Here is a 20,246-nt window from a genome sequence, read left to right as displayed (position 1 = left end):
TTGCTCAGGTAAGGAATCAAATGATTGAGTCCGTCATCTCTAATGTCACAGTGGTGTTGCTTTTTGATCAGTTTCTCATGTCGCACACATTCTAGGCCTTAGATAAGTGAAAAAATCCTCCTCACAGGCTTCTACAATATTTTTGATGAACTCGACCCACTGATGCTGGTGTCAACCCCTTGAAAAGCCAAAATGTTATATAAGAGTAAGCACTGATATAGTAAATAAAAGAAGTTATATAATCGAATGTAATGAAAAACAATACTTTCAAATTATACAAACACGCGTCGGATATTATTAGTGAGGAATTAATTTCATCATTTCAAGATACGTAGCAAAGTGGAAGAAACATTCATACGTACCTATGTGTGTATATAATATACGTTACGTGCATACAAACAATAACATAACAAATGTTTATGCTCAAAAATAGACTGATTACACTTTCATAGGAAAAGTTTCACCTTAACGACTCGTACTTTTTAATTTATTGTATCATATTCCCTATATTTGGACTCTAGCCATATCTACTCTGTTGGTATTTTTATTATCATTCCAATAAAATTTTTTGGTGAAATTACAAATTTTACTACGGATTTGTTTTATATCTTATGATGCGAAATGTACTGACGATGTGACGTTGTTGTATATGCATCAAATGAAACGAGTGCCAGGAACGTTCTTATCAATTGTACTTAAGTGTTGTCTAAAAAACCCTAATACTATTTTTATCTAATTATGTATGACTATAAAATAGGTACATCATTTAGATATGTCTTTGAAATGTTACACGACATAAAGACTTTTGATATGTTAATTAATTATAATTTATAATGTACTTCATTTTGTATATAATTAATTAGAAATTTATATTCTACTTCCCTATAGGCTATGTATATTAAATTATATTTAATAGCATTTAATTCGAATATTGGTATATATATAATATAAATATGTATGTATGTACAAACTTACTAGTTCAAAACTTATTATATTAGGTGATAAATCCTATTCTTGTTTGAAGACACAAAGCCTATTAGACTGTAATGATGAATATTTATGTAATAATTTGAATAACGAAATACAAATTTGAAGGTATTTTCGTTTTTAAGAAAGCTAATTACAATTTTAATTACAGTGTTAAGTATTATAAAGATTAAAACGTTTCATTAAGTTAAAACATTATGATATAATATACTTTTTTTGTAAATAGATTTATAAAAAATTATAATAATTATCTAACTAGGTAGTGTTCAAATAAATTTGTAAATGATCATGTAGTATTTTTGTAATTAATTCCACTGTTGAAACTTTTTAATACTTATTCCTTGTAACTCGTCTATTTGTTGGTTGATAAGTCGATTTTACATTGTAGATTTTAGGGGTCAGGTGTCGAATCTCATCCATTGATCGGCGGGAGGCGGGCGGCTTCCCGCCCACGTGTTGGCTCGCGCTCGGAATAGCCAGTCCGCCCTGAGCCACTGATCGTCCCAGACATTTGTCGTATTTTCAAATATAACACGAGTCAAATAAAAGTGCCTTTTAGTTAATTAAATTACATATTATATTTTAAGAAATTTTATTAATGTTATGCCTTGGTTGGTGTTTAATTTAAAGTTATAGCAGTTTTTATGAAATTACTTGCTCAAAAATCGTAGTGCTCAATTTGTTATAAGCAATATTAAAATAATATTAGATAAAATATATCGTGAAGTGCTAATAGTACCCTATATTAAACTGTGGTTGTGAAGTGCGGTTTTTGGTTGGGCAGATTTGATCGGCGTTAAATTTTGTAAAAGTGTCGTAGAGTTTTGGCTCGTTTAGAGGTTGTGTTCTTGGTTGTGGCGCCGGCGCTGTGGAGGGGTCGCAGCGTGACCGTATGAGCGATGCGATGCGCGACACACTAGCGTCATTGCTGCGTAGCTCAGTCCGTGCGCAGGCGCATACAGAAAACGCGGACAAATTACACAATGGAGCTATTACTCCTGTTTTGGTCTTCCCAAATGAAGGTTAATTTTTCTTGCCTAGATAAAATAAACTACTTAATTTAATTTTAATATTTCTCACGCAGTTAAATTTATCATTTCCATATACCTATTCTATTATTGCCTGCCTAAAAATAGAATTAAAAGAAAAAATAATGGAATAAGTTCTTTTTCTCATTACAATCAATGTATTAAAATGTCTATCCTAGAAAAAATACATAAACTGAACTATGATACGATCTTTTCATAAAACTGAATACATACAGTACTTTGTTATCTAATGTTGTCAGAATCTACTAAATTTTTTTTGCGTACATAACAAAATATATTTTAATTTTCATTTTTTTAAAATATTATATGATAAAGACTGACAAATTCAACTGAATTTTCAACCTTTATAATATTTATGTACGAGTATAATTTCTAAAATATTATAGGTCATATCGAAATGAACTTTTTTAAATACTTAGTACTTTTTTATTCATACTAATCTGTACATTATATTATTTTATTTAAATAAATAACAATATCGTTTTGGTTTTATACTGAAATATTGGATTCCGTTATGATGACAAAGCAAACGTGTGACTGTTTTTATTGATCTAATTTTTCTTATACTAAAGGCACCGAAAAAAATATCAACAATCTCAATAAAGTGTATTGTATTTTCTATAAAAATTACACTTCTATATAAAAATGTATTTAAAATTGTAATTTTAATAATTTGTATTAAAGAAAGTTCATATTTTATAATGTAAGCGATTGACATTACTTCATTGCATTTTGAATTTTACACCATCTAGCATTTTTTCAAGTGAAAATTTTTTTATGACACACAAGTATTTTGTCGAATTATAAGTTGTATAATTATTAATAATTGGTTATAATAGTAATCAATATTTAATATTATGTAAATGCATAGTATGCCTGTTTGTAAGCTAGCGCTTATGTCGGTACCTCGAAACTAATGAGCTAATGTTTGTGTAAAATGTTTGTTTATTCTTTCACAAATGTGGGCATAAAAAATATTTTAATATTTTATAACAATTGTTTTATATTTTTCTGAAACACATTATGTAACCAAAAACATTTTTAAATTTAGAGTAATAAGTATAATTGTTATTGTTATTTTATTTATTAAAATCGTTGACGACACTAGAAAATCTCTCAGCATATTATCAAAAAAATTAGAACAATAAGAACAGCGATGATGTTATTTTGGGTAATTATCTGGTCTGAGTCAAGTGATACATTCCACAGTTAACGATTGTGTGATTTATTATATAAACTTTTCGTAGGTCGTACGTAGAGGGTATTATTCCGGTAACCGGCACGTGACGGTCGTGATGCGTCATTTGGTAAAACTGATACCTACTGCAGATGAAGAGACAAAACGTTACAATATATTGCTAACATTGACTATAGTTTCATGAGAGCTTAAAGTACTTTACATATACGATGTTTACTGAATTATTTTGAAAGCAATATCGTATTATATGCATGAATGAATTTTACGCAATGGTTAGCATGAAATATATTAATACCATCGGCTAAGTGCCTACTAATATCAGAAGTAGGGCAACTGCGATCTCTAGATTTATGTTTTCGTTAACATTTGCAAAATAAATGACAAAGTCGATAGATAGAGTAGTTTGTAGAGAGTGAGATCTCTTCTAATACTATACACACGAAAGCATGTTTATTGGTTTGCCCTTCATTCACTCAGTGACGGAACCATGGATCAATGGATTTGTATGACTATACATAGACATAGGTATCTACTCGTAGTCTATGAGACAGAAGGTTAGGGGCTTTTTTATCCCAGAAAATGGCTAGTAGTTGCTACTTTTAATCGTAGAGAGCTTAATCGGGTGTTATGATTTGATTATTAATTTTAATTATTATAAATTATTTTATACACTTTTATATATTAACGAGCGTGGTGGTGGAGCGTTACGGTGGAATACGTTCCAATCCCTCTCCTTAAAAATGAGAGGCCTAGATGTCCCAGCCGTGGGAGTTGGGACTAACAGTCTGTTACATTAACCGAATTATGATAGAAAAAGTTTTTGAAACCTATTACATATAAAAACGCTGACGTAAAATAAATAAAAGTTTCTTGAATTCGTTCTAAAAATATAGAATGGTATACGTGATGTACACGTAGTAGACTATGCATGTACGTACGTATGTTTTGATTACGTCGCGTCCGGCGTGTTGAGTGACTTAGTGGTTACAGATGTGTCATCAAATTGAAACTTGACCGGTGTGGAAACAAATGTAGCTGATATCGATTCTCTTTGACCGCTATTTATTTTGCAAATTTAACACATTTAACCAAATTGAAATATTTGCTTAAGAAATCTTGCTCTACATTACACACGTAAACACTACAATGTACATAAATTTGTACAGAAATTTATAAAGTTAAATTTTTTTAACGGATACTTAATACAATCCTACACTTTGGCATTATTTAATACAAAAACAAATAGGTTACCCAATAGTCAAAAGTACTTGTAACAAATCTAAACCATTGATAAACCTTAAATTTTACTGGAGAACAGAGCTTTTTGCTAGTGCGTATAGATAGGATATGTTTTATACCGCCAAACAGCAAAACTTGGCTATATTCTAGTTTAAAGGGTGAGTCAATAGTGTAACATAAAATCATGTCATGTCTCTACGTATTGTTACGTCCTTTGCGCTTGAGATTAATCAAATATAAGTGCTACTGATAGACATTTGAGAAATTAATAAGATACAAAAGAAAAAGAAAGTTACAGTCTGCAAAAGTCCCACTCTTGGGATAATCTCCCGTTTCCATTTATTTTTTACATCATTATAGAATTATTTAAAAAATGATTTTTTATCGTCGAATAAAAATGTATTATTTTTACATAATACGTTTATTAAAAATTAATTTCTGCGTTAAAACCAAAACTGTAGCTAAAAAAATTAGTATCTAAATAAAAACAAATGTATTTTATACCTAAGGTTTTTCCAAATAATAAATGAGTGTCACATCTACTAGAATTTAAATAACTTTGACATCTTAAAGTAAAGGTGACCTGTTTAGCGACGCCAACAAAGCTGTTTGTAAATAAGATCTTGAAAAAAATAAGATACCTAATTTAATTCGTTCTTCATCAAATAAATCTGATAAAAGGCGGATACGAACAAGCTACAAGGCTGAATTTCTGCAACTTTTTACAATATATTTTCGCGCGGATACATTTGCGATTAATGTTACCGCTACGCCCTCGTGGTTCGTAGCCGATATTGTTCTTAAAAAATAAGCTACATATAGTAAAACTAAAACAAATTATTTAACAACAAATCGAACAAGTATGTATGGTATCGTCTAAATTTACGACTACATTCTTCAGCTTTATAATACTAGTTTTAAAATTCAATATAATAATTAATACAGTTGTTAAAAGTTTCTTACTCTGCGAGGCCCATATTTAAAGTAACTACGATGTCATAGTCACCTGTACTACATAGTAATGCAATTTATGCGGAGCTCGATCACGAATTTGTAGGAGTCACGAGCTAGTCGCCGAAATTATAAGTACTATCAATAACAATTAGTGTTCAACGATATTATATAATCGAGGTAGCTATTTTATTCACCTCAATTAAGTACGAGTATCGAGTTTCTATTCAGTCCTCTTACTTAAATAGCGATTTACATATATACTTAACATTCATTTCGTAACATGACATCATTTCACACACACACATATATATATATATATAATATTCAAATTCGTAAATATTGATGATTGGGTTTTATATAAGGAAATTTTCGAGCTTCATTATAATTACTGAAATGATGAACTTAAGATTCAATTTTAAATATTACTTCAATCCATAATCATTAAATAAAATTAATTTTTAGAGTCCATGTTCCGTTAATTCTGTTATTTCACATACACTATGGTTTGGCCTTTTAGTGCAAATCCATAGCTTTGTTACTTTTTAAAAAAAGGATAGAGTAGAACAATCATGAATAATATTCTAATTATTTTATTCAGTTATTTATTGATTACTCTATACTATACTATAACTTATTCTATTATGTACCGGTTAAAAAAGAAATCTTGAAAAAAATAGATTGTGGTAATTTCAGTAAAAATAAAAATGCTTAGCATTTTCGTCAAGTTGAGCTTAATTATAAAATATGATATGATGATTTTATATCTGTTTACAGGTTGAATTAACAGTGCTGTGTAGACGCTGATTTTGTATCTTATATTTGGTGTGTCACGAACAAGTGCGGACATAATTAATTATTGTTTTAAAATTATCGAACGAAACACCTCTGGGAGGTCTTCGAGAGTTGGCAGACGTTTTGTAATTTGTACGTTCTGATCTCGCGAAGCTATTATCACGGAATTTATAAACATAGTTACAATTGTACTTGTCACAGTACATCAACGGGTATATTATTTTGGGGTAAAAAATTTAAAAACGTTTATAACATGTACGTGTTATAAATTCGGTACCGAATTATACGATAAATTAAACAAGGATTTGTAGTAATTACAGTGTTGCATGTATGAAATTTTAAACTGCTTTCAGAAAAAGTTTTATTTTCCAAGCTAGAGAGGTTTTATTTCGGTTTCGATGTTTTGATATACTTTTATCGATACTGTGTACTTAGGTAACATACATACATATATATTGTTTACAAGTCTAAAATGTAATCGTCTTTCTTTTTAGAAGTCTGTTAAAAAGATCGGTTTTCCATTAATGAAACAGGTGACGATAAAACTCGACCTACAAATTATACTTTCATTGTGCACAATAGTTTTATTTGAATCGAAATATTTTTTGAAATATAATGTATAAAGGTGAAGTAAACATCCCTCTGCTGGGCTAAGAAGTCCTCTTTTTTTGAGGCGGAAATATGTACATCACAAAATGTAATATTTATACATATATCTGGATAATTATTGTCGGCCTTTTTCTTAATTTATTAAAATAAGATGAAAATTACAAATGTGTGGTATTGTTACAGGGAGCACACGCGAAGGCGGATTGGTGTGGCGCGGGTGCGCCGCCAACTGCGACGCCGAAGACGGCACGGCGGGAACACTCACCGACGGCAACGCCAACCCAGGAGACAAGGTACAGGTCGTAAATTTAATAAAACATTCAATTCATTTGTACTATTTATATAAGGAATACTACTAAGTAATATAAGGAATTATTTTAATAAGGAAGAAAAAAGGTGGCGTTTTTGTGATGCTTAACTAAAAAACTACTAAACCAAAAACTCAACTTGAAGATACAGCACATTTAGGAGAAGGTTTTGGTATATAATTTAAGAAGCTGCGTTTCGCAGTCTTTCCTGCATTAAATTTAGACTATGGGCGTGACAAACGTAAATTTCATGTTCCTGTTAAAGTATATTTATTATCATTCAATTAAAACACGTAATATATAAATATATTCTCCGGTATTTAAATCGAGAATTTAAATATTAACTTCAATGGCTCGGATCAATGTTATTTCCTGCTATTCTCTATAAATTCCCAATAAATCTTTTTATTTAAAGCTACACGAGCGCGAGCAGTAAAAAATACAATTTTGTTTTAGACGCATGTTCCTACGTCACGGACGTTTATATCGTGCTAGTTAGATGAATTAAATAAATTCAAAGAGCAGGTGTGTCAATATAGAGTTACGTAAAATATCTGTAATAATAATTTAGACTTTCTGTTCACTGAGGAGATTAATTTGTTCCTCTTTAAAATTTACTTCAATATTTATTTAATATAAATGTATGTATGGCCGTATCCGTATGTTAAATATTTTTGTAAAATAAAATTATATATAATTAGTTACAGTGGTTTTGATGATATATAGCATAGAACACGTTGAGTTAATTTGAACAATTTGTCTGCACTCTGGAAACGTTTCGATTCGCTAGATAGTTAGTTCAAAGATAGGGGTGAGCAGAATTTGTAACTCAATAGATATTAGTGGATCTGCGGATGGTTAGATCAGTGAATAAGATTATTGATGTACTAGTGAATGGTTGAATAAGGAGGTTTATAGACAGGTGGCTATATTTATATATAATAGAAGTTGGATCGAAAGTTTTAAGTCAGTAGATTGAGGCTGTAATTTGGAATGGGTGATTGATGTCTGATAGTAGTAAAAAATGAGGACGCGTAGATTGGTGGATTGATACTAGGTATATCATTACTAACACCAGTTCAGTGGTTGCTAATATTTACCCTATATAAGGTGAATCCGTTGATACAAATTTTCCAATTTTCGAATTTTGTCCGACTATAATACGTAACATCAATAATCGGATTTTGTAGGATTTGACGTAGCAACTAATTGATTTAATATATTTACAAGTGTGATTAATGCATAGGTATAGAAGCTCAGCCCAAGGTAACGCCACTGCTTAATAGCATTGTATTTTTTTTTAGAACAACACTACGTAAATATAAATGTATCAATTTTTTTTCATTCAATCTAAGCTGAACCGATTGATAAGATGAAAACTGTTGTACCAAAATGTACACAAACGATGATACAGCAGTAAGTCAGTGTTAAATAAAACTTTTGAACCTTTCACTTACACTTACCTGTCATTTGCTCCTAAACAATAATCTTTTGTTGACTTATCTATGATATAATATTCAATACACAAAAGAATGTATTGCTAATCTGTCTTTATATTAAATATTATGAGTAATATACTTTATTGTGGATTTGAGCCGTAGTGGTTTGAAAAAAGTACCAAGGTAGAACTTGTGGTAATGTTGTCTGTGTTATTTGTGTTTGTGTATGCAGTACGTATTATAAAGATTTCATGTTAACTTACGTTTATAGTTTATAAAGTACAAGCTCTACATATAAAATATATAATAAAAAAATAGGGTTATTTTATTCCTAGTTCGTTTTTGAAATTTTAATGACTATTAAATGTAATTTTTAAATTATTTAGTAGTAAATATACTTATTTCATATTGTGAATCTTATAGAGCTAGTTCTAATTCGTAATTTACAGCTGGAGGGGTCGGACGCAGCTCCGGACGACCCTGTTCACCTCAAGAGACGGGTGGGACTCTTCAGTGGGGTGGCTCTAATCGTCGGCACTATGATTGGTAAGAATCCTTACATCTATATACAAATGAGCACAGATAAAACAGTTCAGTACCTTTCTCTTTTTATTTTTTAATTTATTTGACAGACATATTAACGATTAGGACGTGCTCTAGTGTTATTTAATAAATAATAGTCATTGTTATAAAAATATACACAGTAATTTATATAATTTATGTAATAGACATAGTATTTGTAAATATTTAATGCCATTAAGTATTGATATGTATACCTATAGCAAAACATCTGTTAGATAAACGTTTTACAAAGAATAACATTGTACATGTACGTCGATTTCGCACCAGACTAACAAAAAATATTTATATTAAAACGTTGCAGCAATTTATTTACGTCATTTGTAGAGTCGCCATTCGTTCGGTGTTTAGTCTGTCATTGACCATGTAATGCTGAAAGGAAAAGTTAAAAAAAAATTAAGTAATTTTTTTTTCAATAAAAAAAACTTCTCCAACGCCACTGACACAATAACATCCATATTATGTAATCAATATTATTTTAACTAATTGCCAATAGAAATAATCTTGGTACATAATGTTATTTACATGGAATAACCATAATACTATACAGCTATGTTTATGTTGCGGACTATTTAAACATGATTTTATATTATTTATATAGAATATTGTAATTATTTACTCTATTATATACGTTTAAGGAAATAATACTTATATTTTTTCTGTTAATGTTTTCTTTGAAGACTAAGGTTTGTCTCTTGTCTAATTGCTATTTAGTGTTCTAAGTATGTCTATCAACCTTGTGTACAGTTTAGTAATCTTTGCACCCACTTTCTATAGCTTTAAAAAAAATACAAATTATTAATACTAGAATAAGTAAATTAGTAAGAAAATTAGCAGTAATCCAGCATGAGTTAGGTAATACTGTTAGTTAATTAAAAGTAAGGTTTAACAAATGGGTCACAAAATGCATTCGTTTACAAAAATAATGTATTTTCCGAACAGATACCCCAGTTCGGCCTTTTTATATTTGATTTTTCTTGTAAAATGACAATTTCATCAAATCGATTGCAGCTCTTGTGCGATCATTAATTTATTTTATTTTATTCAATCTCTTAATTAATTTATCGGGATTATATATATTGTCACTTCATCGTGTGGGTTTAAAAAGTACAACAAACAATTTATATTTATTTACACTAGAAACGACGATATTGTGAAAAAAATATTAACAATTCTATATATATAGTTAGTAGTAGGAAATGATTAAAATAGAACAAGTTTTATACGCGGATAATCTTTAAAGCCGAGAAAAAAAAATCTAAAGTACATCTTACCCCGATTCCCACCCTCTGAAAGGTGTATTAAAAGATTAAAATTGAGAAATATAAGAGGAATTTCATCTATTTTACTCTTTTTTAATTTTTATTTAGACATTAAGATATAACTATTTCGTTTATTATATTATTATGAATGTAGGTCTCGACTCGCGCCATAATTAAAAACATTCTGTAAATGAAACAATCTATCTCAAGTAAAAATAATATGGTTTTTCATCAATCATCATCATGTCTTACTTACAATTCAATTCCAAGTACAATAGCAGTTATTATACTTGCAACATGATAAATGTGACGCTCGCAATCTGATACGACACCTCAGATATTTAAATAGTCACTCCTTTTAACGCTTAGTAAGTTAATGTATAATATACATAGATGACAAGCATGCTTGCATGAGAGTTCAAGGATAAATGTATAAAGGATAAAAAATATTGATTCATTGTCACTTGTTACCTAACTAGCGACCCGCCCCGGCTTCGCACGCGTTGAATTTTTTAATGAAAATGATATTATATAAATATAATTTTTACCTTATATGAGTTAGGAACGATGTAGCTTTCTGTCAGTGATGATGAGGAATTGGATGATCAGTTAGAAAGATTTTAACCCTACATAAAAACTAATTTACCTCTTAATAATGGAATATATGATAAAATAAAATTACGAGATCTTTATTGTCGCTTTTTACTTTAAAGTGTACAAGGACATTGTTATATTGAAATAGTTACAATCGATATACAACTTAGCATCGGATATTAATCTATACGGTAGACTATATATACACAGGTGGATTGTATGTATGGTTAAGTGTGCTAATCCAAATTGAATTATTCTTCCGGCACTACATAGTCCGTAATCTGCAAACTGTATGAGGAATAAATTTAGAAACGACATAAGAACTGAATAAATATACGCATGCTTGTAAAGCAAGTCAATGCAGGTTAAACCACGGTGCACAACAAGTTATTATATATATGAATTTATTTCTAGAATAACGTACGATAGGTTGCAGCATTTAATTATCAAGTGCGTAATTTGTGTTTATAATTCACCTCATGCTCGGCGCTGAAGGAAAACATCGTGAAGAAACCGACGCGTGCCGGATGAAATTCTTTCACATATATACATACCTATATCGACCACGTGCATTGGAGCAGCGTAGTGATGGACTGTGTAGATCAAGATCTTAGCCAAACTCATGTATTAGTATTACCATAGACGATTTTTTTTTATTTTTCGGTGAAGTAAAACATCGTGATGACATCTGCATGTGTAGGTAGATATATATAGTATAAACTATACCAATCCGCAAAGGAACGGCGGTGAAAGAATCTATATGTTTCTGTTTAATAGAACATTCGTATTCGTAAAGCGTTTATTCATTACATTAATATGGAAAATATAAGGCTTATGAAGTTAACAAGTAATTACAGATACAATAATATAAGAAATAAGATAATCTTTGTTTTTTTTTCTAACCAGCATTGTTTTGTCAAAGGTTCTGGAATATTCGTGTCGCCCTCTGGGCTTTTGGAGCGCACGGGCTCAGTGGGCATAAGCTTCATCATTTGGATGGCGTGTGGCCTACTCTCCCTGCTCGGTAAATTTCAAATACTATCAGTTCCTATTAGTCATTGCTCGCACATTTTTCTAATCTCTCTAGATTTTTTGTACATATCTTTAATAATTATTTAAGTATTATTATTTTATATACTAATTAATATGTTATAATTATGTTTTTGTGTATGTATAGATTAAATGATGCTCTTGTATATATTACGCACCACTCTTACTTTTTTATTGACTTTATCTCAAGCCCGTTAGGTTGGGAGAATCGCAACTTAGCGATAACACCATCATCTGATGATGATGCATCAATGATGCATCTTCAGTACTTTTATGAATTTATAAATTTGTGCTGTAGAATAATACTTTTAAGACTCCGCCAGTAACTTCTTACAAAAACACATTCCGACGCATGTATTATGTAGGTGTTTTAATTGCCAAGGATGCTTTATAAACTTTTTAAAACAGTAAGTACAATTCATACAATAATATGTACAGGAGCGCTCGCATACGCGGAGCTAGGAACGATGAATACATCATCCGGAGCTGAGTACGCGTATTTTATGGACGCTTTCGGAGGACCTCCTGCATTTTTATTTTCATGGGTAACGAATTATGCCTTTTATATATTTATCTAACATTTTCCTACGAAACAATCACAAAACATTCAAATATAAAAAATATTTCTTTTTTTTTGCATTTTAGGTCTCGACTTTAGTACTGAAACCATCTCAAATGGCTATCATCTGCCTCAGCTTCGCAAAATATGCTGTAGAGCCGTTCGTGTCTGAGTGCGAACCACCAAACGCTCTTGTCAAGCTAGTGGCCGTCATATCTATTGGTAATTAAGTCATTATAGATACTTCTATTCTCATCTTAACAAATAATACCAGCGACGAATACCCTGCAGATAAAGATCTCAAAATATCCACATAAAATGTAGACATGAATAGTATATTTCTAGCTGCCAATTACCTACCCATTTTTTAGGGCGAAAATGTTTTTTTCCGCTCGACATTTCCACTCATAAAATATCATGAACGTACCGAAACTCGCAAAAACCTAATTTGAGAGTTTTTACGGGTGTTTTCGTGGCTAGAAACGTAATGTAGAGCATGAAATGTTATTGTTATTAGAAGTGGATGTATTTCGAACCAACATTTGTTATTATATTATTACATAATTAATTATACTTTATGTATTTCTAGTAATGATTCTGGCGGTCAACTGCTACAGTGTGAACTTGGCGACGAAAGTCCAGAACATCTTCACTGCGGCAAAATTAGTGGCGATTGCAATAATCGTCTGCGGAGGAGCGTACAAATTAATATTAGGTAATAAAACACACAAACATTCCACTAAACACATTCAAAAATCACATTATATTAATTAAACATCCATTGAGCTATGAGTTAAGATATGAGTTGACAGAATTAGCGATTTACATAACAGTATATTTTATAATTAATAATTATTTCGTCATTACAATCACCGAAATTCTGAATTCGTAACGTTTTTGCTTTCATTAGTTTAATTCATTCGATTATTGTCATAATCACGGTTCAATTCATCGATATCTAATCATAAAGGTTAAATATATTTGGGAATAGACTGACAGGAGGTTGTGTCCGTATGGTGCAGGTAATACGCGACATTTACAGGAGCCCAACTTCGCCAGTAGCACGGCGACTCTGGGCAACATCGCCACGGCCTTCTACACGGGTCTGTGGGCCTACGACGGATGGAATAACCTTAACTATGTCACAGAGGAAATTAAAAACCCATCCAAGTAAGTATATTTACATTTTATAATATAATTAGCGTACGTTTCATTTAGAATTGAACAACGGGGTACAGGATCGATATGGGATATTAATGACATTGGAGTTGGACTTATTTTACTTAAACTATATTAATTTAAGAACTTTTGAACTAGCTTCATTGCAAAACTGACTTCTCTTTTACATCATAGGAACCTCCCACTGAGCATCATAATCGGCATCCCGCTGGTGACACTTTGCTACGCGTTGGTCAACGTGTCGTACTTGGCCGTCATGTCGGTCAGCGAGATGGCCGACAGTGAGGCTGTGGCGGTCACGTTCGGAAACCGACTGCTGGGCCCTCTCGCCTGGCTCATGCCGCTCGCCGTCACCATCTCTACATTCGGATCAGCTAATGGAACGCTATTCGTTGCGGGGAGGTTAGTTACTCCTTTAATAAACAATCAAAATTAATTAAATTTCGACCAAACTTAAAATATATATATATTTATTAATCTCATTGTCTTTGATTCTATTATAATACATACTTTGATAGTATGCAAGGCGTAGCAGTAATGTTTGCGGAGAGTCTAAGCCGGACATTTTTATATTAATAATATCGTATTTAATGAAAAAGATGTTAAACTATAGTTTAATAGTGATAATAATATACTTACATATATGTTTAAGAAGTAATTAATATGTAATGACTGCTAACATGTCAAACGGCCCGTTTATCAAATACATCATCCGGGTAGGACCAATAAAAGTTATTGGGTTTTCCTCAGCAGCTCAAAGTTGAAAAGTTGTCATCGTTACACACTCGGGTGTGAACTGGTGTGTTGATTCTGCGTCTTTTCGCTCCGGTCGTATTGGATTTCCGACCCGTCAGTCTGTGAGAAAGAGGAAATAGAAATTTCACATTGTTTGGAACTCGTGTCTACGATATATCTCTTAAGGGACTGGCTCGTCTTCGTTGAGAATAACCACCACGTCCGTTATCGGTCTGCAGTACAATACCTTCACAATTAATTTATCACAATTTTCACAATCAAATTAATTGATTGAAATATTTCAACTTCAAGTGTCTGGTATGTATGTAGGTATGTACTCTTAAGAAATATATAGAACAATCTCTATTCCAACTATATGAGGAGTTGTATTATATCTGAAGATATAATATTACTCAAGAATTACGTTTAGTGCGTAATGTAGCTGACCTATAAGCAAATGGCATGGAATATATAAATCTATTTATTGTTCTGGAATATGATAAAATATTTATCTTCTTCGATTGGAATAGATTAATTAGTACATAATAATTATATATATTACAAATAAACTTTTATGAATATCTGTATTTATAGTATATGTACACTGCCATTTCTTTCATTCTGATAATTGATAATTGATGTTATTGAAAATTAACATTTCATTTAAATAATATATATATGAATAAATTAATTAATAAAATATAATTTAAAATACTATAGTTTCTGTCAAATTTATCGTATGATTAAAAATATTTGATAATATGTTATTAAATATTCCGTTTTATCCGTGTTTGCTTTGAACTCTTAAATTAAACGTCGAATCCTCGCCACAGCGCTTAATTGAAGAGGAACAGCAATCATTTGAAAGAAAGAAATAAATGTTTATTTGCTGAATTTCCTTATAGGTTTCTTCCTCTCTCTTCTCATGACGATAAAAATCGTTGAGCTTTCCCCGATAAATAATGAAAGGGAAACCGGAATAGTTATTAATAATACATGCTTTCTGTTAACAGATTGTGTTTTGCGGCCTCTCGTGAGGGACACTTGCTGGATATCCTTTCGTACGTGCACGTGCGACGTTTTACTCCGGCACCGGGGCTGATATTCCATGTAAGTCTAGGCCGGGCTGGGCCGCTTTCTTTTGAATATATATGGCATTTAAACTTTATTTGTTAACAAATATATAATACTCAACAAATATATAAAAAGATTGTAAGAATGTTTTTTTTTTAATGTATTATTTTGGACTCTTCAGTTGAAATAGTTGTTAATGTAAATTTATGTTATTATGATGTTTATTGTGTTATTCTTATCACTTCCGCTACGTAATTGGTTTCAATGTGATACGAAATTTTACCCGTAACGAAAACCTGACTGATCTAAAACTTGTTGGCACTCCTTGTCTTTATTGTAATCTACTCTACTGTAAGGTGTTTTTAATTAAACTTTAAATTACTCTCTTATATAGCCGAGTAGTGAACCTTGTGACCTTGAAGCTTATTCACAAATTAGCTTTGAAGTATTTTGTTGCTCAATAAATGAGACAAGAGATCTTTCAGCGTTACTTTCATTAATGATACCTTTTTAAGATTGCATCTGTAGCGTTCAGAAGAAAAATCGTTACGTTTCATTAATAAAGTTCTTGTATTCTAGTCCCTGATAGCGGTAGCGATGGTGCTGTACGGGACGATAGACTCGCTCATCGATTTCTTCTCGTTCACTGCCTGGATCTTCTACGGGGGAGCCATGCTTGCTTTGATCGTCATGAGATATACTAAGCCCAATGCGCCCAGACCTTATAAGGTATGCAAAACTATAATTTATATTTTAAAATAGCGTAAATCATAAAACTCAACATGACCATTACTGGTAGATGTGTTTATAATAATGAATATAGAATTGATTACGCTTGTGGTAATATATTTGTTCTCTTCTTTTACTCTCGGGATGAAGATCATTACCAAGAAACGTACATGTGTTGAAATAAATTGTGGCACTCTATTACGTCATTTAATGAAATTACGCTTAACTCCTCCATCAATGCACACCGAGATAACAAAACTGCCAAAGAAATATTGCAAAAATCTGTAAAGGTGATTGTTTGCCATACACGTGGTCCTTCCACTGATGTTAGAACCAAACAATTTAAGGTGTGTTAATAACGAGTGTTTGTAACTAATAATATAAAATCGTTAAATTATAGTTTGATTTCAGCCGTAACATTGATATTAACTTTAAAACAATATTTACTGTGTTATATACATTAAATCGATTTTTAATATTCCACTAACTTCATACTTGCCGAAGATTTTTCAAAATATGTTTCAAATACCATCGATCTGTTTACTGTGTTTAGCCCTAATGACAGCGACATAAATAAATAATGTACAAATTTATATATAATTTCAGGTGCCGATAATAATCCCATACGTAGTGCTCATAGTGTCGGCCTACCTCGTCGTGGCGCCCATCATAGACAAGCCGCAGTGGGAGTATCTGTACGCCGGCGGGTTCATCCTCGGCGGTCTGCTGGTGTACTTGCCGTTTGTCAAGTGGGGATATTCGTTACCGTTTATGGGTATGTGTGAATATCAGTATTTGTTTGAGTCGAGTTAGCCTAACGAATAGAATGCTCAATCGATGATTTTACGATCAAATTCGGGTACCCACCATTCGTACGCTTATGTTTATGATGAGCTACATCATGTTAACAGTTGCAAAACATCGTGAGGAAGCTTCGATGAATCGTAAAAAATTATAATACATGTAATTTCCACTACGGGTTAGTGGAGTTAGAGGAGTACTGCAGCAATGTAGTGAAATAAATTTTAAGGTGTCTTCTTATGAGGAGAGGTGACCGTTTCCTAGCAGCGGGGCATGCTCTCGATTTAGGGAAGAATAAACATTTTAATATTCATTATTTATATAATTTTTGTATTTTATCGAAAGTAATATAAGTGCTGTAGACACCGTGCCGTGTAGGTATTATAATAATTAATTGGTCTATTTTAGATTTATTACTGTAAACTAAATTATTAAGCTAAATAATAATAATTGCTTTTTTCAGATAAGATAACAGTTTTTCTGCAAATGGTGCTGGAGGTGGTGCCGACGTCGACAACTTTCGAATACTAAGTCCGCGCTGGACTATAAAAGGCATTTTTTAAAATTTTCAAACAATTTTTTGGCTATTGTTGTCTTTTCGAAATCGTATTTATGATTCGGCCATTAAATTGAAAGTTGTACGGTATATAAAATGACAAGCAATCAAATTTGCAAGGAATCTATAATTATTTATGATACGTTCGGCCAGTTCAGTGTTTCATGAAATTAATTATTTTTTGACTGATATAACAGGTTCCTTATTATACCTTAAAAAAGAAATATCTACAAAAAATATTATATTATTAACATTGAAAATTTTATAACGTCGTTGTTTTTGTATTTTTTATTTACTTCAACAGATCTTTGAATGCTGTGAGATCTTTTTTTACTTGTTTACAAAATAGTCACTCGACTTATTAAGTATAGTTCTCCCTTATTTCTATTGTAAGTTCATTCGACTTTTATCTTTGTTTAGTTAAGACAACATTTCTCATTTCATTAGTTTGCACGAATCATTCCTACGGGCATTTGTGAAGAGATTTCGCCAGGTCGATGTTTCTAGTACAAATATTTTTAAAGGAACTGAATTATTATTTTTTAATATTGCTAAATCATTATTGTTTTTTAGACGATAACTAATATTATTATTACCAAATTATATAAATAAATTTTTAAATCATCGCATTCAGTTATGACGATGAAAACTCTGCTTTCTGCCAAAAATATGAAGAAAATAAAATTAATCCAAACATAGAATTGTTTTCGCACGTTAGTTTTTTTTATTACATAAAAGTAAGTACCTAATGATAGAAAACGTTTAACGTTTGTGAAGGTGTGGCAAATCTCTAGGCTCAAAGCCCCTTTCGCATCACTATGAGTGATTGTGCTAAACTCATAGTCTATAGTAATCATCTCATTCGTAGTTAACCTTAGTTTTTATAAGAATAAGTAATGTTGTGTTTACTTAAATTTATTGTTCTCTTTTGCAATATATTTTAACTTACAAGGGATAGATAGCGAAATATGATATTTTTAATTAAACTTTTTTTTTATCTGTTGTGTTACAATACAATCGGTAATGCGATTTAAAAAACATTATTTTAATTACATTTTGAATAAAAAGATTATCGGCGAGCAGTCAGAAGAAAAACGTTCATTACGACTTGTACGATAAAGTGAATTAAGGATATATTATTATATTAAATAGGTAGTTCAAAAAAGTTAAATTTTTGAAAAAAGAATGTTATATAAAGCCAGCGTTATTCTATCCCAAATTTAAAGACTAAAGTGTGGTTTTTGACTAATATTTCTGCGAGTCACGGCCGAACTTTGCGACCGGTAAAAATTGGTCTTATCATTCCTTATCGGGGCAACACTAAGCTGTGACCGCTGTTTTCTTTTTCAATCTATATTTATTTTAAGGAATATTTTTGATAGATTTTAGTTCAGAAATCATGCAATTACAACATTTTTATTACAAATAATCGTTCAACTGTACTTGTTACAATGAAAATAAAATATTAATATTTTCATAAGCAGTGTTCGTCTTTTCAAGCAATTCTATTCGTAGATGTCTAATGTTCAGTATAAAAATAGTAGCGTTTAAAAGCCCATTAGATAACCCGCGATGCTTAAAATCCTATAAATTGCCCCATTTTTAACGATCTAATTGTGTAGAGTCTACGTATATCAATTACTGTCTATATATATGTTACTTGTAAGAACTTGGGCACACGAGTACACACCTAACGATGTGATATACTGTTATGGGTAAAACTGATGGTTTTATTTTGTGTACAGATAAAATATCAAATACCTATACTTACATGAAATAACCTATGTACTTATCTCTTAATAAAGGACAGATTTATTTATTGTTATACACTACCATTGAATTAAATGAAATTTTAAATAAAGACAAATTAAAACTGAATCCGATGTTTTATTTTTATATCATATTCTATGAAATTTGTTAGAATAAAATAAAAGTAAGCTGTGAAAAATACCTAGTCCGTACGTTAATTTTGTCAGTACTCAAACCCCTTCTGATCAACTAACTTTTAATTTATAATCGGAGGAAAACTGCAAGAAACTCTATCCTTGTAAATAGTATAAACGGTTCATGAATTAATAGTTTCTTTACCTGAATTGTAAGCACTAAGTAATAAACTAAATAATATGAAATCATGTGAAAATAATCAAAATGTATTAATCGACGGATCAATGCGTCTTTTTAAAACTGTTTATCGTTGATCGACCGTTGTAGCGCTCAGCCTATTTGGTATGGTAGTGTATGTCGATAATTCTGGAGGATGGAGTTTAGAATTTACAGTATTTCTTAAAAAGCTTTGGCATTATTTATTCTAAGAAAATGTATATATACAAGACGAATATATGTATGATTGTTTCATACGTAATTAAATAATGATCTATCGGCAAACAATACTATTAACGTACAATGGGTTAAGTTTGTGTATGGTGTGGAATATCGAAATAAAACACAAAGGTCAAATATTCAACAATTTATTGTTGTCAATAAACAAAGATCACAGATCTTTGAACATTTCGATACCATTTAAAAAACATTTTGGCTTTATATATGAACAAA

At 31.0% G+C, this 20,246-nt stretch overlaps 1 protein-coding gene across 2 annotated transcripts in view; it reads left to right on the top strand.

The window, feature by feature from the left end:
• Positions 1-19,571, top strand: part of LOC125070155 (b(0,+)-type amino acid transporter 1-like) — a 29,043-nt gene extending 9,472 nt beyond the window's left edge. Inside the window, exons 1-13 of one of the 2 annotated variants that reach the window (XM_047679890.1) lie at positions 1,472-2,009; positions 7,012-7,121; positions 9,025-9,121; positions 11,933-12,034; positions 12,499-12,605; positions 12,706-12,841; positions 13,209-13,334; positions 13,642-13,789; positions 13,973-14,200; positions 15,547-15,643; positions 16,187-16,336; positions 16,943-17,111; positions 17,601-19,571. In XM_047679890.1, coding sequence (XP_047535846.1) covers positions 1,880-2,009; positions 7,012-7,121; positions 9,025-9,121; positions 11,933-12,034; positions 12,499-12,605; positions 12,706-12,841; positions 13,209-13,334; positions 13,642-13,789; positions 13,973-14,200; positions 15,547-15,643; positions 16,187-16,336; positions 16,943-17,111; positions 17,601-17,668 — 1,668 coding nt within the window. In that variant the 5' untranslated portion in view covers positions 1,472-1,879 and the 3' untranslated portion in view covers positions 17,669-19,571. Of the gene's footprint in view, positions 1-1,471; positions 2,010-7,011; positions 7,122-9,024; positions 9,122-11,932; positions 12,035-12,498; positions 12,606-12,705; positions 12,842-13,208; positions 13,335-13,641; positions 13,790-13,972; positions 14,201-15,546; positions 15,644-16,186; positions 16,337-16,942; positions 17,112-17,600 lie in introns of those variants that run through there. The other variant, XM_047679898.1, reaches the window with a different exon arrangement.
• Positions 19,572-20,246: the final 675 nt, after the last annotated feature.

The sequence above is a fragment of the Vanessa atalanta genome, chromosome 2 (genome assembly GCF_905147765.1).
Source record: "Vanessa atalanta chromosome 2, ilVanAtal1.2, whole genome shotgun sequence".
Classification (NCBI taxonomy): domain Eukaryota; kingdom Metazoa; phylum Arthropoda; class Insecta; order Lepidoptera; family Nymphalidae; genus Vanessa; species Vanessa atalanta.
The sequence above is the reverse complement of the archived record's forward strand: the minus strand, read 5'-3'. Positions and strand labels throughout refer to the sequence as shown.